At 40.1% G+C, this 24,643-nt stretch overlaps 2 protein-coding genes across 2 annotated transcripts in view; one reads left to right on the forward strand and one right to left on the reverse strand.

Moving 5' to 3' along the window:
* SLC30A9 (solute carrier family 30 member 9) overlaps positions 1 to 8,657 on the forward strand; it is a 44,445-nt gene extending 35,788 nt beyond the window's left edge. Inside the window, exon 18 of the mRNA XM_075420761.1 lies at positions 849 to 8,657. Coding sequence (XP_075276876.1) covers positions 849 to 893 — 45 coding nt within the window. The 3' untranslated portion in view covers positions 894 to 8,657. The remainder of the gene's footprint in view (positions 1 to 848) is intronic.
* Positions 8,658 to 16,406: 7,749 nt separating this feature from the next.
* BEND4 (BEN domain containing 4) overlaps positions 16,407 to 24,643 on the reverse strand; it is a 30,889-nt gene continuing 22,652 nt past the window's right edge. Inside the window, exons 4-5 of the mRNA XM_075422167.1 lie at positions 21,351 to 21,591; positions 16,407 to 18,113 (exon numbers count right to left, since the gene is read on the reverse strand). Coding sequence (XP_075278282.1) covers positions 17,896 to 18,113; positions 21,351 to 21,591 — 459 coding nt within the window. The 3' untranslated portion in view covers positions 16,407 to 17,895. The remainder of the gene's footprint in view (positions 18,114 to 21,350; positions 21,592 to 24,643) is intronic.

A 24,643-nucleotide genomic window follows, 5' to 3' on the forward strand; every position in this document is an offset into this window, starting at 1 on the left:
TTTTTTTTCATTTTGCAATTTAAATATCCTTTGGTTCATGCAACAAAGGATTTTTTCAATTTTTAATTTTATAATTATATTGTGACTGTTAATATCAACATTTTTTGATGTGAATACAGAACTGTAAGTGTGTGTGTATATATATAAATATATACACTGACTGCCAGACAAATATAGTCCTGTCATGACTGCCTTTTCTGGTCATCAGGAGACACTACTCAAGAACATGTCTGTCCTTGCTGATTGTATCTGATAAGTATTCTAGTTTTAGTTTCTATCCCTAGAGTGATGCTGTTTAAAAAACAAAATATTATTTTTGAATTTAACTGCACCAGCAGATATCCAGTTTTTAATGGTTTTTGAGGAGTTGGGATCATGACTAATTATTTTATAAAAATGAACGCTCATGGTATAGGCAGGGATTTCAGTGATTGTGTTGCTGTTGAATATGTGTTACTAAATATGCTAGTCAGAGTCACATGCTGGATGACTTTGAAGTCTGTGACTTTCAGTAAACCTCTCGTGGATTGTATTATCTATGTAATGACGGTAACTTATTTCTACGATATCAGAAAATGCATATTTCTTAGTAGAAACAGTATTTTGAATCTTTATGAATAGCTTCAGTGTCAACAAAAAGTTTACTTTAGCCTTCAAAAAATTGCTTCTAGTATGAGCAATGTTTGTTGAAGCTATTCCTGATTTTAAAATAGCCCTTATGTTACCACAAAAAGGGATTTGTTATCCGGTTGCCAGCATCATGCCAGAAATACAGTATTTGTATCCATGTGCAAAAATGTGTTTAAATATTTTCAATAAAAATGTATCTTCTAAAAATTTTATTTCAGCAACGAAATCCTGATGTTCGTCATGTGGATTTGGAGATACTATAGACTTGGCAGAAGAGATCTTCAGGTTGCTACCGTTTTGGAGAGAAGTCATGTGAAGGGCTGGAAAGCTTCTGAAATTGCAGTGACCTCAGCACCATACCTCGCTTACTTTTGCTGTAGGCTTCCTGGACTGTTAGCACTGCATCTGTTTCTGGAAGAGCACTAGACTTGCAGACAAAAATTTCCGTGGCAAAATCAATTTTAAAGAGCTACTTGACTTAAATTCCACAGGAGAGTCTGTTAGAGTATATTTACTGCAATTCAGAACTGAAGACCTGAGGTTTAGTTAGGCAAATATAGCTGCCTGAAAATACACAACACACTTAGTTTTTCCATTTGTGTCCCTTTGCAGTCAGTTTGCACTTCTTTAGTTTCTTTCAAGATATCATTAAAGGTTCTTGGGAGATATTAAGATTAGCTAGAAAGAGTTTGTTCCAGTGGAACCTGCCAACCTTAAACTAATTGTAATATTTCAACTATGTGATTGCTTCACAGTGTTTCTTTTTTATGAGGTAAATTCTTTCAAACAGGCGCTGGCCTTCTCTTGACTACCGTGACCTGGAAACCTGCTTTTTGCCACCATTGTGATTACCAACCACACTTCAGAAAAAGAAGGTTTTTCTGCTCACTGGAGTTGGCTGTATGTGGTTAGCCAGAGTATGTTAAGTTACTGTGAAGAAATTACTGTGCAGAGATTTCAGTGAACCTCCTTTGTTTAAATTCTGTTCTTTTTCCCCCTACTTTGACACTTGTTCTCTTATTTGTAAATATCTTCAGATGTAATCTGGGAGATATTTATGGTAGTGCTTATTAAAAGTTACCTGGCATTTTTGGCTTCTTATACTTTTAATAGGCTGCCAGATATGGTCTTTGCTGGAAGGTGTAAGAGATGTAGCTGGAAGTTACAGTAGTAAAAAATGTATTAGAACTATTTATAAGAAAACGAATACATTGTATTTTTAATTTATTTACCTCTAGATGTTATCTGAATTCTAAAGCGCTTCCTTTGTTTTTTTTAAGAAATGACCTTGCTTGTTTGGGAAAGTAAAGTAATTCTATCAATGGTCCTCGACAATCCTGAGATAAGTGCTTAGAGTTTGTAACCTTGAAATGTGCAATTCCAGCATTGTATATAATCAGGCTCAAGGCTTTCTGCAGTAGGCACCCAAGTTGCACCAGATTCTTTAAGACCCAGTCTTTATTAATAAGGCCATGAGTACTGATCATGCAAGTTCATAAGTGAAATAACTGCATATTAAGTAACTCTGAGGAAAATCCTTTATGCACTTTAACAGATTTCAGTAAAATGAGAATTGCTCGTGGGTGAGAGGTGGTAATAAGACCTTCCTGGTGACTCAGTTGCTGAGTAGTAACTGACTTGCTGACAGAAGAAATGTTGATGTGAAACACAAGTCTTCAAATATCAATTTAAGATTAAATTATAAGCCTTGCAGCAAATAATTGTGGAGACCAATATGTCCACATTTGACTAAAAGCTTTTTAGAATGTTTTTTTTCATATGAAGTGTCACTTACCAGTGAATTATGAGAATTTAAAATAGCATGCCTTTTGACAACTGCAAAGCACTTTGCGTGCTGGTCATTTCAAGTAGAAAAACATTCCAGAGTTTAGTTCCAGACGGGACTTCACATACAGTAATTGTGGGTGAAGGGATATCTTTAGTACATAATTCTCACTCACCAGTGGCTTCTTTATTCCATATTAGCTGATTATGGCTAATCCAAAAGAAGGTTTACTTTATCTGGTTTTCTCCTATTGTAGAATTAGCATATTTAAGCCTGATGATTTGAAATTCAGTTAATTAATAAATTAATTCAGTTAAAGGTAATTTGGAAGTGTACTGTATTAAGCAAGGAAGGCATATTTTAGCACATGATAAATCATTTACCTTTCTCCTCGCCCTTCTGTGTAAACTTCATCTCATCTCAATACGCACTCTGCTGACGTTAGTCTTACTCATGAAGAACACTGGAATCTGATAACGCATAAGCTCTTTACTTCTTTCTAGAGTATTTATATGGATTTTGAATTTGAATAGACACTTTAATAAACCCGTTATTCCAGAAATCTTAAAAAAGCTGAAGAGAAGTAAAACTGTTCTTGCTGGGGAGGTTAGTGGAGACAGCCAATGTGATCTAGGTGGTTTGTATGCTGGAGTTACTGATGGATCAGTAGTGTTAGTGTGCACTTTGTGGGGCAGAGATTTCACTGAGAGGTTAGTAAATGTTATCTCAGTATACTGAAGGGTTGTCATATTTAAGTTTAGGAGGAGGCATGAGTTTATATTCTTACAGGGCATTGGCTCCAAAAGCCTATAAAAATGTTTTCTTACTCATCAGAGATGTAATTTGTATGAAGTCTGATCTTGATTTCCTTATTGGAGTCAGAAGCCTACACATCCACACACCTTTTGATTGTATTCCAAGACAAAATGTTTTTGGATACGTAAGAGTTGCCTAATTTGAGGACCCAGTTTCATTTTAAAAAAAGACCTGGATGGTGATGTACCACAGAAAGGCAGGTAGACTGGTTTTGGCAGTACCTTGTAAGTTTACATTTCTTGGAGGTGGATGAAATTATCAATTAATTGAACCTGCCAGGTTGGAAAGGAGAAGTAATTCCAAGCTGTTACATTTTAAGATATATTATAATTTGCAGATTATTTTTAACAATTTTGACATTTTAACTGCTTTTTTCTGAACTGCCTTTATGGTCTAACACTTGAGGTGATTTGGGTCCAGCACTTAGTTTACTTTTGGTTTAATGTTTTGGGGAAAATATTTAGCTAATGCATTTGCATGATAGAATCCTCAGAATTAAAGAAATTTATGAAGTGTGGAGTTTTTTCTTTGTCACAAATCCAAATACATAATGTATATTTTAGATTGATTTTAAGGAAGATAATTTTAAGGAAAATGAGTGAGGATTTAGCTAACTAAGTTATATTCTAGGAATTTTTCAATTAAGGTATAGTCTTTTAAAGTAATTTATTTTTGTAGACTGGCCTTGCAGGTTCTGTTTTTTCAAATTGTGTTCAGAGTACTACTGCCCTCTGCTTTGTGAAAGATTGCTTACCTGTTGCACCATGTCTCATAATTTTTTAAGTCTTGCAATATTTGAAAAAATTGTCTTAGTGTTCCAATATACTGAGTGATCTTAATGTCTTTTAAGTCAAACTTGGCTGGACACTAATAATATGTGTTTTCCTGTATGATTTGTTTTTCTATGAAAGATAAAATCCTGAAGTGATTTTCTTTCCCCCATGAATCAATTTCAAGTCTAAATTGTTTCCTCTATGCTCTGTGGAATTCAGTATTTGATGTGGTTCGCCTCGACCTCTCCACTTTCCAAAGCAAGCATTTATTCAGCATGTTGTAGTAGGGGATGCTTCAGTGGACTACTGCATTACAAGACCGTTACCTCTGGGTTCTGGTCTAGGAGTAGCAGGGACTCAGGGAACAGCAGAAGAATTTTTTTTTTTTTTTTTTTTTTTAACAACAACAAACAAGGCGGGGTATGGGGAAGAGTGTTAGGTGTGTTGTGTCTACCAATTTGCTAAGTAATACACTGACTGCAATTCTGTGTTCTCCTTATTTGTTACTGTTTTAGCTGACTTACCTTTTCCGTAAGAAAGCAGAAATTACATTTTATGGAAGTACCTCCACTAATGATGAGTGCATCGAATACAGGCTTCCTGCAAAGAGTTTTTAGGATTTTGTGTATTGAAAGTGTGGCAATTTTTGAAAATTCTCAATTAAGTAATCCTTTTTCTAAAGTTGATTTGGATGTTTTTCTTACAAAAGAATACACAGAAGCATATTGTTTAAGATTTGAAAGAAAAGTGTTTCATTTTATGGTCATATGTTCTTAAGGCATTTTGGCTTGGTAGAATAGAACAATTGATTAACACAGACTCTTGTACAAAACTGAACTTCTGTGCGTGCCTGAAGGCTTACATTGCAGAAGTGAATATAAAATGACAACGTGCTTTTTTTTCTTCTAGCTTAAGTATTGTGCTGCTTCTGTTCTTATTGTTAGCTCTGAATAGAGAGTACAACTAACATTTCTTCTGCCGTTTACCTGCTTCATGTAAATGAGAAATCGAGGTGTACCAAAAAGACTTTTTTGTTGTGTAGCTTAAATAAGTAATTTTTCATTTCTTGTTAGTGAGACAGAAACAATTAAGATCAAAAGTAGACTATAGCTTTATTATGTATAAAAAGAAATAGGAATCCAGGCTTTAAAGCACAGTAGTCAGATTTTTGAAATGCATGTCCTTTAAGGAAAATAAAATGTGCCAGGAGTTCTGAGTGGTTGTATGGACTATAGAAACTGCAGTCAATCAGGCTTTGCTGAAGTAAAAGAAAAGAAACTATAACAAGGTGTGTGGTAAAAAGAAAAGGATACAAGGGAGGAAGAAAACTAAGGTGTTGAGCCCTTGGGAATAGGAAAAGATAAACAAAATCTAAAAAATGTGGTCAGAAATAAGAAATTATGATTGAAAAGGAAAAGAACAGTAAGAAATTATATTTTGTTAGAATGCATAAAATAATGTAGTATGATATTTTTTTAGCAATATTAAGATAATTGGGTGATTCCTCCCACCTTCAGCAAAAAATCATCTTTTTATTTGTTTTTTCCCTGTAGTGAAAATCAGTGCCTCAGTTTAACTGTTTCCTAGTATGGTATTCAGTCTCGCAGATATAAACCTATTTGCCCTCTGAAAACATGGTTTTATTGGTAAGGGTGATGGTGGAATCTCAATGTGGAGCTTTGTTGGCGAGATATGTATTTGGTGAGTGGAGGTTGAGTGATGTTAATTGTGGAACCAGGAGCTGGAGTGAATTAAAGAGAAAATGAACTGATTCTTTCAGCCAGAAAATGATTGAAGCACCATACTGAAGATGTTACGGGGGAAAAAAAAAGGTGCAGTGTTCCAAGGCTTACAGACTTGTTGCAGTGGACTGCAACCGTTGGTGAATATGTTATTCCATATTTTTCAGGTTGCTTAAATGTCTGTGGATAAACAAGATTTCTAGTTCAGTTATCACATTCTGCAAATGAGTTGAAGAGAGCATTCAAAGTGTAATGTGAAAAAGATGTACATTTTTGAAATACCACAGACAATAAAAAATAGATTATAGTAGATAGGCAGGAAATTGTTCTATATTATATGAGGCTTTTGACAACAGTGTCTCTTTTCTATGTAAATCAAAGCCGCCAATTAAAATAAAAGGTCTTGGTTACTTTCTAGAGTTGTTACACTAACAGTAAGCCGGGTCAAATTTTTGTATTGCCAGCATTCATAGTACTGTTAGGGGTAAATGTCTCTTAAAATAGTGGAACACAGCACCACACTCTAGGATATGTTTGATTTTTTTGTAACTGAAATTTAGACTGTATTTAAAGCTTTTGAGATTGTGATCAGCTTCTTCAAATCTAAAGACAGAAGAAAAAATATGCAATGTTGTATAAATAATGTAATATAAAGTTTTTTTTGTTAAATTTGTCTTCAAATTAAAGATGTTGAAGAACTTAACGTGAGAAAAAGCATTTGAAAAATGCAGAAATCATTCCGCAAGCATTTTGGCTTATTGCCACAGTTGTATTAAATCTGAAAGTCAACGGTGAGGATTTTCACTGGTGGTAGAACTTTCAAAGGGCAATCTTAGAGTTGAAACATGTTTTTTCCATACATCCTTTTAATCAAATGTATTCTCTTTCACCCTCATTCTGATGCTTGTTGGTGTATTGACTGTTTCAGTCTGTGTCTTGGTTACTTCATATTAGTATGGGGAAGTCACTTTGATTTGACGTGTGGACATTTAATATTTCTCTGCATATGTTTTTTCTTTTGTAATTATACTTGAATTCAGTACATCTTGTAAAATGTCTGGAATTTATAATTATTCAGTAAAATGTCACATAGCTGGTAAAGGTCGTGTACTGTTAATTCAAGCAATTTTACATTTATTGTAAAGGCAAGCAATAATACTGGCTTTAGGTAGTTGATGATTTGCGAAGTTCCTGAATTAACAATGCATGTAACAGTATTTTATGGGTGCAAAACAAAGGTCATAGCCATCTATCTGTAGTAGTTACTCAGTGTGCCTTTGTGACGTTGACAGTATGCGCTCTGTTAAGTAGCATGCACCCGGTACGGGAGCGACCTGCCTAGGGATAGCCAAGCTGTATTTATTAATACTCTGTACTTCGGTGGGAACTGTGCCTTTGATCCTGTTCACGCCTACCCCCAAAGAGTGCAGTTCCTTCCCCAGTACATAGTAAGCTCTTTCTGCCTGGCTCGGGGGGCCCTGCTGGCACTGTTTCCAGTTCGGGCTACTAGTCCTGATCCAGATCTGAGGATGACGTGAAGAAAGATAGTAAGAGAGATGGGTTGCATGTCTCTGTATGGTCAAGGGTATGGAAAATTTCTTGAAGAGGTTGGGTTTAGGTGTTAGACTTGCATAATAACCGTAGCTTGACAATCCCAGCAAAGTTGTCCAAGACTTAAGAAAAAGCCAGGTATCATTTTCTTGAAATTAGTCAGAAAGGACTTACCATACTGTCTGGTTCATTAAAGTGCCACTTTTTGTCACTAATACTGATGAAAATGAGTGATTTATCCAGTTATGGAGAGAACTACTTCTAACTGGGCTAAAAAAAATCTGTATGTGGTTGGAAAGAAGAGACAAAACTTGAAATAAGCCTTGGCGATAAAGCAGAGAAACTTGAAAAACTGTGGAGTTTTTGTCTGTATGGTATCAGATATCAGAAATTAGGTGGTCAAGCAACATGTTTCAGGAAAGATTTTGGATATGCAGCGTATGTCTTGATTGCTAAAGATGTTTCATTTCATAGTTAAGAGAGTCCCTTTCTCAAGGGATTCTTATTGCAGGGACACCGGACAGTGATTGTGTGGTGGTCAGATTGCAGAAGGTTGCATGTCGCAAACTCAGCTCCTGTGTTCAGCAACTTTATTTTTGGCTGGTGATACCATTGCCAACAGTTTTGGGTTAGGTTTTTGGTGGTGTGGGTGTGTTGTCGCTGTGTGTGGTGGTTTGGGCTTTTTGTTGTTTTTTTTTTTGTTTAAATGAACCAAGCAGCACAAAATCTGCCTGAGCAGGGAAGTGACAGACCTCAGGGCCTTGTCTGTTTGAGGTGAAGTCCAAATACTGGACTGTCTTTTAGGCTGTCTGAATAACCAGGCAGATGGTCTCAGCCACTTCAAAAGAGGGAGAGCGCTCGGTCTTTTCACATAATGTAACCTGGAATACTTCAAAATCCTTTATTTGCCATTTGTGGCACTTGTTGAAGGACATTCTTAAATAATTGAGGTGGGACCTTGCAGTCAGCTGGTTGGAGATGATCGTAATAGTTCTGTTCAACAATCAATTTTTTCTGTCTTTCCTAGTATTTTATGAGGGACTTCATTAAAAGGTCATGGAAAGTAAACCTTTCTTTCTACCATTTGAATTAAATGTTTTGAAAACCTCAGGAAAGGGACCTAATTTCTGCCATGCCAGCTTGGCCTCTAGTAAATTACCTGTATTGACTGACACAAGTTCTGTAATGATTTTTTTTCTTTTTAAATGTAGACTCTGTCAGTTCTTCTGGTGCTGAATTGGGTCTTAGCAGGATCTTCTCTAGGCTCTCTTTCCTACAAACAAGGTGGCTTAAATGTTATTCAGTGCTGTAGTGTAAACTGATATTCAGTGTTTTAGAGATTTTTTTTTTTTTTTTTAATTTTCCCCTAGAAATACTGAAGGAACAGCAGTTTACTACTGAAATCAATCAGGCCACTGTGGGTACACAGGTTGAAATGTTTTTTTCCAAAACAAGCTGCAGTAATAAAGAAAATCCATCTTGCCTTGAAGCGCATGCAAATACATTAATAAGTGAACTTGAGTCCCTGCATGTTATAATTGTATGTAGGTATCTTTGGTTGTAGATTTGTACCTCACTGATTGTGTTTCTCATGAAAGAGAACAGATTGCCAAAATAAATACTGTGGAAGAAGATTCTAGTGACTTCGGACAATTTGGAAACCTTGCTGAAAGACAGACATGTCAGTGAGGCTGTGGCTTTGAGAAGACCAATTTGTGTTGTTCTGCCCTACATTTTTGTCGTTTTAGGGACAGCAGAGAGGTTTAGCAGACCTGTGGTTGAACCGTGTGTGGCTGCACTTAGGTCCTTAGCCACTCTGACACTAGAGGAAGAAGGTAAGGAGAACTGAGCAGTGAAACTCTGAACTTCAGAAGTATATTAAGCAAGATGCCTTACAAGGGGATACCTGAGGTATACCATCATGTGTTACGGTGCAAGGTAAAGAAGTTAACAGAAATGGAAGAGAAGTTCTTTACAACAGGGAGAAGTTTGAGAAGTTTTATGTCAAAGTTTATTGCTTTGACATCTCAATCTCCAATGTACATGAAAGAAACAGTTTTCAAGTGACTTGGATAGAGATGTGTCATTTTTTTTTTTTCACGTTCTCTGCTCACTTTTGTTCTGCTAGGGATGTGTAATTTTGACCTCTACATGCTAAGGATAAACTAAAGGTATGTTGGTGCTCATCCTTACCAAAAGCTGATGCCTAGGCAAGCCATCTGGGGCTGAGCCCAGATGCATTCCTTGGCGGCAGAATTATTTTGGCAGCTCTCAGTTTCTCCTAAGAGCCCATTTACTAGCCCTGCTCCACCTGGAGAAGGGATCAAAACGATGTATCCGCAGCAGACCTGAAGTGAGCAGAGAACAATGAAAATCATGTAGCTCCCTCTTCCATGGTCTTTCAGCCTTAGAGGCACCAGCAGCAAGACAAGTAGTGGCAAGTTTAGTCCTGGGGATGAGTTTCCCATGGGAGAGGTCCTTTTGCAGCCTTGATAACTTCCTTCAGCAGGTACTGGTCTATTAAATACAAAAAAAAAAGAGAAAAATCGGAGAGGGATGAGAGAGAAGGAGCCATGTTTGTGGCGGTATTTTGTTTTCTTTGTTAATCTTGAATGAGGTCTCTGCCTTTAAGATTTGGTCCCATGATGACAGACATGAAATAATATTTGCTTTGGGAATTGTTGAATGAGGAAATATTCCTCTTGCAAGTTATGGTTGTGCAAAATTTCCATGATAAGACCCCAAACGCTTAATGTCTGCTGCTGGAGGGAAGCTCCTGAAGAGATAACGCTGTTCACATTTCTTAATTCTTTCCGAGCATAATTATTGAGGGTATTTGTTCTTTCTTCTGCCATTGAAGAAAGCCAAGCTTTCTTAGAATCTGACTGTCCCCAGCTTCTCTGAACAGCTCTGATGCATTGCTTCCACTGAGAGCCTACGTTATGATCACAGGAATTACATCATCTTGGTTCACAAAGGTAGGAAGTCCTTTCTGTTTAAGGGAATGAGGGGAGCTGGTAACAGTGTTCAGGAGGGTGTTGTCTAACTTCCTTGACCTTGCTTATCTACTTTAATTAAGCTAAAGAAAAGTATATGTTGCTCACGTGCATTTTCTGTCAGTTTTGAAGATGGTCAGATGTTGACTGGGAAATCCGAGGTAAAGCTCAAAATATGAAGTAGAGAATGGGATGAAGCCTTTGGGAGGTTCACGATTTACGTTAACTGGGAATTGAAATGTCATTTTTCAGTTCTGCATGACACTCATGAAATGCATGTTTAGTACCTGTGAAAAGGAGAACGGGATCAGAGTTCCTCTGCCTTAAGAGGAGTTACAGTAGGGTGTTGTGGAATGCCTGGATACCACTGAAAGGCTGCTCTGAGGTAAAATACCGTATTACAAGACAATGTAATGAAACTGTCTGTTGATTTGCTATCTTCCTATGCTGTCTTGTAGATGCTGACTTTAGTAGTAAATATTAAGCAGTTCTTAACTGAACATGTTACTTAAAAGCTGCTGTATAATTTTTAAAGGCTTTACACATGTGGTAAGTTGGATTTGGTGTAAGGACAAAGAAGGAGGAACTTGAGAGAAAAAACCTTTCAAGTTTACACTTTAAAAAGGGAATCCTCTGGAAGGTTTACCCCTCCCTTTTAGTTCTTCTTAGACTCTTGGGCTAACAAAGCAATTTGCCACCCACAGAGAACTTAGCAAAGGACATGACTGCTGCCTTTGGGCCTATGTGATGCATGTGGACTTTGACCCATTCTGCTTCTTCCCCTTTATGTCTCAGAATCATAGAATCATTAAGTTTGGAAAAGAGTTCTAAGATCATCAAGTCCAACCTTCAACCCAATTCCACCATGCCTACTAAACCACATCCGCAGTGCCATGTCTACACGTTTTTTGAACATCTCCAGGGATGGTGACTCCACCACTTCCCTGGGCAGCCTGTTCCAATGCCTGACCGCTCTTTCAGTAAAGAAATTTTTCCTAATATCCAATCTAAACCTCCCCTGACGCAACTTGAGGCCATTTCCTCTCGTCCTATTGCTAGTTACTTGGGAGAAGAGACCAACACCTGCCTCACTACAGCCTCCTTTCAGGTAGTTGTAGAGAGCAAGAAGGTCTCCTCTTCTGCAGACTAAACAACCCCAGTTCCCTCAGCTGCTTTTCCTAAGATTTGTTCTCCAGACCCTTCACCAGCCTCATTGCTCTTCTCTGGACACACTCAGCACCTCAATGTCCTTCTTGTAGTGAGGGGCCCAAAACCGAACACAGTATTTGAAGTGTGGCCTCACCAGTGCTGAGTGGTTCTGACTTTAGTATACAGCTTCAGTCTCCACGTGGTTCAAAACAGAGGTTTTGAGTGGAGGAGAGTAATTCTGGAGTCTGTTCCAAGAGCTCAGTCTGCTTGGTAGATAACTGGACATTGCAGATCATGAGGGGAGATGTGCAGTGAAGCTCTGGCTAGTGTTTAGTGGGTTTACGGACATGCCAAGGTTAATTTTTTTTCTTACAGATTAGTCCCGCCCTGGAACTGTCTTCCTGATGCTGTGGCCAGGAAAGGGAGCCTGGTGTTTCCCTTCCACTTTCCTTTTGTCAAGAGACTGTGTTAGAACTGCTTGCTGCTCTGCTTCTCGTTTCAGATTGTCCTTTAGAAAAAAGAGAATCTCTCTTTCTGTGAGTTCAATAAATAGTTCAGTTGTGGGCTCTTTCAGGTTCACATCCTTTCTCAAGAAGACTTTTCAGTTTTTCACTCGGATTATGACAAAGCATGTTTGAAAGGTTTAATTAGACTTTTTCTGCTGTACTACTGGCCCTGTTCCTAAATGGGAACTAAATTTAACATTAAATTTTCTAAAGGGAAACCACTTTCAGTCATTAGCAAACCTGTTTCTTTCCATTTTTCTACAGACTTCCTTAGTAGTGGCAATTATATCTGCCAGATGAGTGGGAGAGTTTAAAGTGATTTTAAGGACAAAGGGTTTTTTTTATTTTTTCCAACATTGTTATGTAAGTTCACGTCAGACTTGTTTCCTTGACTGAGGTCATTAGTCTGCTGCTGGTGTGGTGGTGTGTGTGGGTTTTTTTTTTTTTCCCCTTAACACCATACATCTGCAGTAGAAGCTGCTTTTATACACTTCAGATGTTGAAGAGTCTTTGGAGGAGGGTTTTTGTCTTGGCAGGGTGAGGTCATGTAGAGAGATCCTGCCCAGTATTCCGAGGCGCTCCAGGCTGCAGCGGGGTATCCCCGCTTCTCTGCAGTGCTGCTGTTGCCCAGCACCCCAGCCAGCTGCGGGAGGGTGCTGCTGCTCCATCAGCAGTCGTCTGGCATTTTGCTTTGTCCTCATCATTTAATCTGTGGACTGGTTTTACGTACTGCACGCACTAAAACTCATGTGCAGACAGGCTTGTTACTTTCTTCAAGGGCTTTCTTGTTTGCTTATCGCTATAAGCCTTGAGTTCTCAAGCACCGATCTTCACAAAACCCTTATGAAAAGAGGTAGGAACCATCCCAGCTTCCCAGTTCTGGGCACAGCAGGCTGAAGATCGAAACGTGCTGCCTCATGCTGTGTTCCCTGGGACTCTGATGTTTCGGAGTGGTGGAAGCACTTCCTATTCTGACACTTCTCCGTCCACTGGCTTCAGGCACAGAGGTGTCTCATCAGAGGGAAGGTGGCAGAGAAAACAGCCATTCCTGCCTAACTGAACTGAGGGTAGAGTTTGCAACTTGAGTAGTCGTATTAAAATTATGAAGGCTTTCATAACATGAGCTTGCACGTGCACTTGTTCTAAGCAAATGAGGTAGAAACTAAATTCCTTTGTATGCATGAGATTCAGTGGCTGACTTGGACCTCCAGATCCTCTTCAGGGACATCCTGGCACTTGAGTGAAGGCGTAACTGCCAGCAGCAGCGGGCCATGCTTCTCTGAGCAGACTGGCATGGAGGCAGAGGAGGAGCATGGTTTAACTATTGCCTTACCAGTATGGTTAACAGGTATTTAGTGGAAGAGCAATACAATGCGACATTACTGAATTACACCCCCCAGCTCTGCTGCCTGTTCCCCTTCAGTTATTTCCCAGGCCTGGTTCTCCCCCACCCTGGGGACCTCTTCCTTAGCCTTTCTCTCTGCCTGTCCAGCCCCAGTCACTACCTCTCAGCTTACCAGCTTCTTATGGGACTCTGCTGTCAGACCCAGTCTTTCTGGGGATCTTCCCAAGCTTCAGAAACCCAGTTGCTGCTTCTGGTTCCTTACCTATGAGCTCTCCTTCCCTGCCAGCTTTCCCTGCCGGTTCCTGCCCGTACTGCCCCATCGCCCCACTGGTTTCCCTGTAGCCCATCCCCATTCACTCCAGCCTCGGGATCCACCCTCTGACGTTTCATTGCCCAAAAGGCTGGGAAGTTAGCGCTTTCCAAAGAGAAGTTAGTTTATTTTTTTCAGAGGGATTAACACTTTTTTTAACCTACATATCTCAGAATCATCTGAAATTATTTTGGTGAGGATTTTCACTGATGAGGATTTTCACAAAAAATACAGTAGGCTGAAGCCCCTGATCTAGAAAATACCAGCCGAACCCCAGTTTTGCAACACTGCAGGCACCCAGAAGTACTGGTTTATAATGGAAATACATCTAATGGATGGTACCAGCCCGCGGTGAGTCCTGTCTTGCTTCACAGCTCAGCAGAAGGGGATTGCCGTGGTGAATGTTTGTCGCCGTAATTCCTCTACGAATTATCTGGAGTCGGGATTTTCTAAAGCGTTTAAGAGAACAGGAGACATTCAGCCACCACTAAATTTTGAATTAAAATGGGATTTAAACTTCACTGCTTGAAAATCCAGGTCTTAGGATTGCAGATGGATACTTTCTCTGAACGGTCTTTCTATCTAACCAGCGCATAAATATATGTGGTTATATTTTTGAGGTGAAAATGATTTACATTCTATCCACAGCTGAATTCTTCATAATCTTTCATTGTGCTTGCTGCTGCTTCATACCAAATAAGAATTTGTTCCAAAAGACAACCCTCTAGCCTTTTACATCAATGTAAGTCTAAAATATATATATATGTACTTATAGTGAGAGCCAGTTGTGATAGGTGTCACACCGACACAACACCTATAGAGAAAGAGAGAGACGGGTTAACCAGAGACTAACTTTTTTATTGTGCATTTTTATGCAACAGAACAAATGGAACTGGAGGTATGTAGTAATAAAACAAATATTCAAATTAGAATTAACACTTGAAATAGTAAACTGTAGGTAACAAATGTCTTTATAATCAAAAAATATTGACTGTTTAAAAAATTCTCTAAGATTTTATATTCTTTAAAAGAAATGTGTGTTGCCACATAGAAAACAATTCACACATCCTATGAAATTGTCACAAAACCCTTACTAGTCTATATTACACTATGCACTTTTTTGTACAATATCTGGTAAAGGTCTATCCCTAACCTGTACTTACTCTACACAGTACAATCATCATTAGAAAGTATTCATAGAATTAACTACACCATAACAATAAAAATATCAGGATTAATGGTTTTTTAATCACAGTTTCTCCACAAATATTTGTCATAGAAAATATAGCGAAGGCATGTTGGCACAGATGGGCGTGTGGCACTGCTACACAAAGTTTGAGAGAAGGTAGATACATAAATGACAGTAAGATTAAAGAGTATGGAAGGATCAGACAAGAATCTCTATCCTCCTGGGACTTTCCGGAGTGACATGACAGATAGCGGTTTCCTTCTGTCGCAAGCCTGCTGTCTACATCCAGCGCTGGGGAGGGATGTGCTGACTTACACAGCACGCTGCTTAAATATGGATGTCTCGCTCTCCAAGGGCTTATGTGCTATCCATTGTTTCAGGTCCCATACTATTATACCTAAGATCTTGTGTATACTTAGACACTTCCATGTGTATGAGTTGTTGTACTTTAAAACCAAACATGAACAAAAAAAAGATGAGCTGGTGTCTGCTAATGCCTGTCTGTGACTACAATTCACGTCACTGGCCAGTGCACGGAAGCAACTGAGTGCAAAATTTTGTTCGTAAAGAAAGGTCCAAATCTGCAAAGCCATTTCTAGTGCCGAAGTGGCTTTCAGGAGGAAACTATACATTTGGTTATTTTGCACAATAAGAGAGCAGAGGATTGTGAGTGGTTCCAGGAGGCTGGCTACACTTTTTACACTAAAAATAAAGCTAGGCTTACTAGTTATTTCAGCAAATCTTTAGGTTATTGAGTGAGAGAGGTCTGTTCAGTCCAGTATTCTGTGACTGTTAAAAATGAAGCATTTGTACTTTTAACCTCATACGATTAAACATTTGAAAGGAAACCATCACAATGTTTACAAAAATACAGCATGATACATATCTCCGTGGACAAATTTACAGTTTGATGTTGACTTACACGTTCTGACATGTTTTACCAAGTAGTTCTGGCAAGTGTTACCACATTAAACATAGACCAGCAAGACTTACACCATCTGAGCAATGTAACATCTTCTATTATAGTTCTTTTTAAAAAAAAAAAAGTGTAAGTTCAACACTGAAAAGCTACTATAGGATTATCTGTTCTGTGACATTTCTATACACCGAGTTTCTCCTCCAGAGGCCACCACCCACCATTGACCGCTCAGAGCAAGTCACCTCCTGCCCGTAGCGAGGGACGCTGTCCCAAACCCCCTCGGCCTGGTGAGGTCCGGTTTGACTAAACCACTCATTCACTTTTAGAAAATTGATGAGCTATTCTGGATCAAATGAGTGCTTTTCAACCCCCCTTTTAAAAATCATAAAAAATAAAATGAATCAAGAGGTATTGGGCATTTAAGGGTCTAAAGTAGGTCCTGGCTGAGCAAGGTCCCGCCTACAGGGGTGCGCAGTGGAGCCCATGTCCCAAGACGCCCCACAGGCCGGCCATGAGAGACTGGTCATGGCAGCTGGCAAAGAGGAGGCAGATGGTGGGAAGAAACTCCCGGGTGGGTGAGCTGACCTTGGAGAGACTGCCTCAGCCCTCTATCCAAGGCCAGGCTGGAGCTGGAAGAGTGTGCTTCACCCCAGAGAACTCTCCCCCCCCCCCCCCCCCCCCCCCCATCTCTGAGTAAGGGGCTGGGTGCCTCCTGCCCTGCCTGGTGCCTGGGGAGCAGGTCAAGAGGAGAAGGAGCTGCTAGTAGCTTCTCTTGTGGCTTGCAGAAGTTGGTTAGGAAAGCTGAGGAGTATGAGATACACGTTCAGGAGAGTCAACGCTGATGAGGTAGCACTAAGGATGGTCAAAAGCGGAGTGAACTTTCTTTCCAAAAACCAGTTCCCTGTACCTGCCTCGAGGAGAGCTGGTTTAGGCTGTGAAGGATGTCAGCACTGGCCTGAGTGACCGGGCAAGGGTACGGAGATGGGAACACCCTGACGCAGAAGGGAAAGGGTGTCGTTTCTTTGGCATTGCATGTTTCTGGAGTGTATCAATTTGGAGGGAAACGGACTCCCAAGCCTTGAAAATTACAGGTTTTCAGTGGACTGATTTTTTTTTTTTTTTAAAGTTGGCATCTATTTCCAATGCTGTACACCGTTGTGAATTCTGCTCTAGCACAGATCTTTTCTTACAGCTCTTACTTAGTCTGGACCCTGTATTATTTACAACAGAAGGTTAAACTAGGCTCTTCTTACCCAACCCCTCCTTGAATGCAACGCTGAGCAGCTGACTGTTAAGATCAGCACGTTGCCTCATCTATTCCAAGGAATGGATATAAAACAAATGAAAACAAAACCAAGAAAAGGCAATTTAAAGCCTCTAAAGCTACACAATATGGCTGCAGAATAGGAACAGACAAAGCAAAACCTGTTTTCTGAAATGGCAATTTGTTGTTAGCAATCTTATTTTAATGAAAACTGTCATGATCAACTCTAATCCCTTAGAAATCTAGATAAATATAGTGCCTATCTGATATACAAAGCAATTTTTATCTATTAGAAGTGCCTGTTATTGTTCTTGGGTCTTTGAACGATTCTGCTGTTGAGGAGCACTGCTGTTTTACCTGGGAAGATTAATTTCCTGGCAGAGCTGGCTAAAGGAAGTCTCTGAATTTTCCATCTTGTGTGGTATTTTAAGGTAGCATTTATAATTATGCTATTTGCTGTTAGGAAATGGGAGACCACTTCTTTTTTTTTGTTATAAGCGTGCAGACTTGTTCTTACATCTCCTACTCAGGGAAAGCAAATAGTACCCAGCGGTTCTGGGTCCAGACCTGGGCTTGTTATCAAAAGGCAGACGAGATGCTAGCTGCTGTTTCTTTTGATATTTTTATAGTTTTTACATGACCTTTCCTCTAGAACTAGATGAAATGAACTGCAATTTCCCTTTGAGGGTGCTGTGAAGGATCTGCAAATAATAGGCACTGAGAAATCCCAGAAAGCAGGTCTTGAAATGGATTTCTTTCTGTTAACTGGGACATGGTAGGATGGAGAAGCTGAAATGTATGCAGTATGTGTTGAAACATGCTTTGGACTCTTAAATGACAGCAGGGTAAGTATGTTTAACAAATAGTCTCTCCTAAATTAAGTGGTTGCTACTGTTATATGAGGTTCCTCTCACTGTCATCAATCACCAGATCCGTCTTGCATACCTCTATTGAAGACTTCGTCCTGTGATCCTGGATGGTCAGTCCCTTCATAATACGAGTTCCCGTTGTGAAGGAAAGTCCCCACTGCGCGCCCTTGACGAGCATGTCCTACTGCGTCACTGAACACCTTGTTTATTTGCTCTTCGGATGGCATCCACCAGTCCGGGTTGGAAGTACAGTGCATCCTAATGAACTCTGCAGGAAAACAGGCAAAGGATAAAAAACAACTTGTCTTTGTGTCATCCGTTATTGCCCAGGTGTCAAAAGCTCATGGGAAATAAGAAAGGGGGTATTACTACTCTACTTAAGCAAAAGTAAAGCCTTATGGGGGATGCCATGATAATGCCCCTTGGACATGTTTGGTTTCTGTACAAGTGTGTTTCTGCACATGCACTGTATGCTCTCATACCTGAGCTAATTATGTAATGCACAGGACCTGGAGAGAAAATCCCGTCTTGTGGAAATAAAAAGAACTAATTCGAAGCGACAGTTGCAATTCAGCGTGTGCCACACATGTAAAAGTTAGCATGAACCGGGATGTATTTCATTTGAAACCTGCCGTGTGTTTATACCTTCAGGTGATTACTCTCGTGGATCTTTATGCTCTCCCTCTGCTGGCTGCTTCAACATCTGCAGGCTGCAGCAGCCCACGACCTGCTTGAAAATGGCACTACCGTTATGTTGGCTTGGTGCTCCCTTCTGTTTGGAGTATCTTTCGTTTTAAGCCCTGCTCTTTACATCTTCCTGACTCTGGCACCTATTTTTCAGAGACTAAATTTGCCTTAGAAATAGCTAAATGAGATGAGAGCGCTAATCTGGGGAGCCTTGCAATAGTTTTGAATGCAGGAAAAAATGAATTGTATTGCATGTAATTTGGCTGTTTAAGTAGCTGCTGCTTCCACATACAGCTATTTGTATGTGGTGATTACATTTTTTATAATTTCTTTTTCAGATTCTTTGACATGCAATATGCTAAACTTGCAGAAGGCGCCTTACCAGTTCTGGAGTTGTAACTCCTAGACACAGCTCAAATAGGTGTATTCAGACTTTGAAACGTCCAAATATGATTTTAAACTTGAGGGAACCTTATTAGATACATTGGATACACTGTACCTCATATGGAAACTGGGCTTTTTATTTATTCTGTAACATTAGATATTCCCTCATGCTGTATTGTGTGTCCCAGGATATTTTTAAATTCTGTTTTCTGCTGTTGACAAGCCAATAGCACAAAAAGTGGCATAAGGGAACTCTGTTGCTGTCACCACATCTCGAGACGAGGGAATGCTGTGCTTTTACGTGAGTTCCCGTGTCTGCAAGGTATCTCATCTGTTGGATAATCAGGATGTGATTTTTGCATAGCTCCTCCAGCAGTGTGTCTGCTAGAGTGATAGTTATCTCAGTTTTAAAGTTATTTCCCTGGAAATCCACACAGGAAACAGTAATTCCTACGAAGTTATGTTCATGTGGGGCTCCCCAGACTGGTGTTTTTCTTGGCGAAATGGTTATCATGTGAAGGAGTAATGCTATAATGTAAGCATGCCAGGCTGCTTCAAAGCTGGTTCCAGACATCAGTCAGTTGCAGGAATATATTAAAAATGTTTATAGATGTTGAAACTGCTCTGAGTGCAGACAGAGAGAAGCAGTTTGTACTCCCTGCTGTGGTGGGAAGGCATAACCGGACATGCTGAGAATTAGTCAGACACTTGTTACCTGGGCTTGCAAACGGGTAGAAGCCAGCAGCTAACTCCTGGCACCGGAGAAAGTCGTTGTGTTCCCACCTGCACACGAAAGCCCAAAGGGAGAGCTGCCTACTCTGCGCTCTTAATGGGTCCTTAGGTACTGAATGTTTTGGCTTCCTGTTCAGGTTTCTGGAAATCAAGGATATTGGCCTCTCCCTTTCTCCCAAGGAGCGCTCCACATGTTCTGTATGTCCAGGACCCCAGGAAGCAGAGTGGCCATAAGCAAAAGTCCGTCTACAGGTGGAGTTACTGTTAGTCTTGGTGGGAGGCAGGGGGAAGACGGGGGAAGAAAAGGGTACTAACTGTCTGCTTGTGGATAAATTATTAGGTGGAATTGAAAGTAATTTAGCAAATTCAGCCTTCAGTTTCCAGGAGAACTTGTGGGACCCTGAATCTCGCTCCAGCCCTCTGTGCAGCACGGTGTGCAGCGGATTTGCCCTTCTCTTAAGCTCTGATAGAGTGTAAGATCTGACAGAGTATCACGTAACAGGTTAACAGGTTCCTTTGTAGTAAAAAAAGAGCATCTTTGCCTAGTTTGGCTGTATGTAAAATCTGAGTCCGGTACCTGGTTACATCAATGTACCCCAACTAAAAGTCTGATCTACTTGGTCTTGAATTCTTCTACCCTGGATGGGAAGAAGCTCCGTCTGATGATATAACCACTCTGGATTCCAGCTGAATGATTAAAAATATTTTTATCGCTGACTGACCAAAATTTAGCTTTTTACACTGCATTGATTAGTTCCTGAAGTCAGTTCAAGCTGTATTTCAAGTATGCGCTCATAGAATACTATAAATTGAGTTAATTAAAGAAGCGATAAGCATATGCATTTATGAAAGGCAGATGCTGATACCGCAAACATGTTTTGAACCGGGCTTTAAAAAGTCCTATTTTGTATGTGTCATTATAAAGCCTAGTAACAGGCCTTTTAACAATTTCAGGAAGCCAAAATATGAACTGCCATAATAGATAATTCTTCTCAGTCTTAGACCCTTTCTCTGTATTGCCCGACATCCTTGCTCTCTGACATGGTGAAATGCTTGCAAAACTCCCCCTCCTTTTGAGGTTAAACACGGGGGAAAATTGTTCCCTAACTTTTTAAGTCAATGTTCTGTCAGTGCTCTGAAAAGAAGGTAAGTCCTTGACAACGCATTTGTATACGCTTGGTATGTAATTAACCTGTAGATGTTCTTGGCCCCACAAAATGTTCAAACCTATTTTGAAACTCAGTTAGCTTTTAACTCCAATGATGCACTGTGGCCTTGAGCGCCATATGCTTACTACGCGTTAGGCTATAAATATTCCTGTGGTTTAATTTTGCTGTATAGCAGTGTTAAAGAATGACCTGGTGGTTTGTGATACAAAAGGGTAACCAGGATTGTCTGATTTTCCTTCTTTGCTTTGTTATGTGTATCAGTGTCACACGCCCTTGTATTTGTCACCTCTCTTAAATAAGCAGCCCTGTTTTTTCCCATTCATAAAACCAATATATACACATATAGAATACATACATACATAGATGTATGTATTACAAAAAAAAAAAAAAGCGGAGTGTTTCTGGCTGCTTGTCACCTGTCTCTGAAACCCCTTCTAGTTCTGCAACCATCAGCCAAATGCTTCTACTGAGCCAGAGCCAATGTGGTGAAATGAGATCACAGATGGTGGACACTGAGCGAAAAGATGCAGTACCTCTGAGACATGTTACTTTTACTGGATCCAGAGGACGTCTTTCAGGACCCGTCTCTCCTGACTGCACTGACCTTTTCCTTTTCCCAAGGCCGCATGAGTACTTAAGCTCATCGGTTGTGAAAACAAATCTGATGAGATAGCGAAGCAGCCGTCGTCCATCTTTCTTGGAAGAATTTACAGCCTCATCCCACTGTTTACTAGTGATGTAGACAGGGTAGTTGTTCAGCAACTGCTTGCTCCCCTGAAAAAGCAAAATATTTCTGTTGCTTATTTTACAAGGCAAATAAGTAAAGATGTCAGTTGCAATAAAAAAACATCCTTTTTAACTAGCCATGATACTGACAGTGAAATGCGTCCTGAAGTGAACACGTAATTGCTCTTGCCGAGAGTGAGTACTTCTAAAATTACATTTCCATTTTCTAGAGCTTGAATTTGGTGAGGTACAAGGAAAATGTTTTGAGAGGTGGCTATTGATAATTTCCACTTTAACAAGCAGGTTAAAGACAGTTAGGAACCAGTGACTGGGTATACTATTTAAGTATAACCTTTCTTCTTAATCTGTTAAAATACATAAAAAGGGTCTTTGAAGAGCGTGATCAAATAGATCACTTCATCGCAGCTGACGGTTTACTTCAGAGGTGACTCTTTTGGTCTATTTTTATAATAAATTTATTACTTCTGTAGAACACACCTGAAACTTGACAGCAGTTATGTTACTGTGAAAAATATAAAGAAAATAAATAAAGGAACTATGAAAACTAAAAGCTTCATTATTATTAATGAATGCCATATTAACTCAAATTATAGCCTTACAGTAATGCCACTATGTCAGCTGGAAAGAAATTTTGCTTTTAACCATCATAATTCGTGTGCTTCAATATTCCAATATTAAATGAATGCTGTGGGACTAATTATGGGGATTCCTGTAATCCACACACATTTATAAGCCCTCTTTAGTGAGCTGTACCTAAATTGTATTTAATTCTTGTTGCCCATGAAATGCTATAGCTCAGGATTACCCAATGAGCTTAAGATGGTCCTGTTAACATACCTGAAATAATTGAAGTACGGAAGAAAAATGAAACCACACCCTTCTAGAGACTCATTCACTTTTACAGCTACACCTCTTTACTAAAGCACCTGAATCCGGAGGCCCAATTACCGAGAGCTTCGTCTAGCCCCCAGCTTGGACAGCTCACAGTCAACTGCAGAAACCAGGCTCTGAGGCAATCATCACCCACATACTGCGCGTGTGGGCAACTGTTGCAAAGCTCTCCTCCTTGCTTCCAGATCTCTGAAAACTATTTGAAGGCCTACCCTTGCCTCCTCTCATACATTTATTGCAGCATCCTGGGAGACAGCTCGGGAGTGTCTCTGAAGTTCTTCCTCAGGTATGTGCTTTTCATTTTTTTTGCAAGTTTGATAAATATGTGAAAGGTTGAATTCAGTGAAGACCGTGATGAGGGGTCCTGGGAGAATCTGCTTGTATGGTTAAGGGTGCCGCCACCCCCTGGGGGGGTTAGCATCGCAGGGAGCTGAGCCTGTGTGACTGTCTGCTACTTGTCTGCCTTGGGGCAACCCTGGCTGGCTTGGCGCAAGCTGCAGGCAACGGCAGCTACAGGCAAATCCAAAACTTTGCAAAGGGAGCCACAATATACAGGAGGAGACAGGCTTTGTCTGTCTGATGGGCCCCTGCCCTTTCCTCTAAACATCTCAACTCTTTAGGCTGTAAATCCAAGTTTGTAATCCCCAAGAGAAAGACCCTTCACCTGTAGTCCAACTCTTGTCTACAATCTGAGGCTTTCTCTTTGCACTTCCACTTGTCTGCTCCCACCACTGCAAAAGGGCCAGGGTCAGTTCCTCCCCCTCCACCAATGATGCAAGAAGCTGCCTTAATTTTTGCCAGATACACGTGCCCCTGGGACGCCAACAATACAGCTGAGGAGCTTTGCTGTGCAAAGAACATTACCCTCCATCCAGCACAGCTTCTCGTCCTCTGCCAAAGTGGCGAAGGTGCTGGGGAAGGAGGAAGAGCAGTGATGGTATTTTGGTATTTGGCATATTTGGTATTTGGGGGTATGATGCTTTTATGCTGAACAGTGACCACTCCATCTCAGTGGGAGCTGACACTAGTATTGCCTCGGCTTGTTCCGTCACAGAAGTTAACACACAGGACCATCTGATCCCCACAATGGTACTGATTTTTTTTCAGCAGCTAGCTCAGCATCCCTTTTATATAAAGGTAATAATTTGCCTACCTTAGATTCCTGAAACCTACTTTTTTCCCTATTGAAAAAAAAACAAACTATAGTGAAGCAAGGACCTTTTTTACTGATACCTGTGCAAAGTACAAGCTGCAGCCAACTCCGTAGGCACTGCCTTGCTTTTGAGCCCCGGCAGGCAGGAGCAACGCAGTGCAGGCCAGTAACGGCACAGGGTAAGGCTCCAGGCTTGCTCAGGTGTGTTAGCGATGGATGCTCACACGTGGCTTTGCGAAGGAGCAAACTATCCTAAAAGTTGCCTGTGTTTAAAGGTATTGCACTGATGGAAATAGGGTGCAGAAAGGCCCACCACCTCAATTTCACGAAAGCTCACATTACTATTAACTGAGGAGAATGCAATAAATTTTTAGTAGTTTCCTGAGCCCAAATTTTATTACACTTCTGTCTTATTCCCCCTGAAATTTAGGACATTTTCCCTCGTTCTTCTCCAAAGGCATGAGAGAGCGTTACGCTCCTCTGTTAAACAATTACTGGGTTCCTGCTACAGATACACTTTCATTACTTCCTCTGAAAGTGAAGCACTTCTGGGCAAAAGATTCTCAGTAAATATATGATGCAGTTTGGTGTGTCCAGCAGTCATTAAACTGCAACAAACAGAAAATCTTCCAGAAATGAAATAAGCAGACCTTGAAGGAAGCACCAAAGTACAAAAGCGTTCATGCTTGTATTTGTACATGATTTACCTTATGAATAAAAGATTAGCATCTATGTGTTTAATTGAATAAAAATCCTGTCACATCATGACAAGCTATTCCATGTGGGATGTTACAGAACAGCCGCAGTTTTTACAGTGCTTGAAAATTTTAGTTAAGCAAAAGAGCATTAAAAAAAGGAAAATGAATTCTTGGAATATATTTGAGTGGTAACAGCTAATGATATATATAAATACAAATATATATGTATGTATCAATTTGCACAGGATAAACTGAATGGAGGAGCAAAGTGATTCGCATCCTGAACTGCTGCAAAGCATCTTCTGTGAAACTACGGGAAGTTGGACTACGTGAGGCT

The sequence above is a fragment of the Opisthocomus hoazin genome, chromosome 5, assembly GCF_030867145.1.
Source record: "Opisthocomus hoazin isolate bOpiHoa1 chromosome 5, bOpiHoa1.hap1, whole genome shotgun sequence".
Classification (NCBI taxonomy): Eukaryota; Metazoa; Chordata; class Aves; order Opisthocomiformes; family Opisthocomidae; genus Opisthocomus; species Opisthocomus hoazin.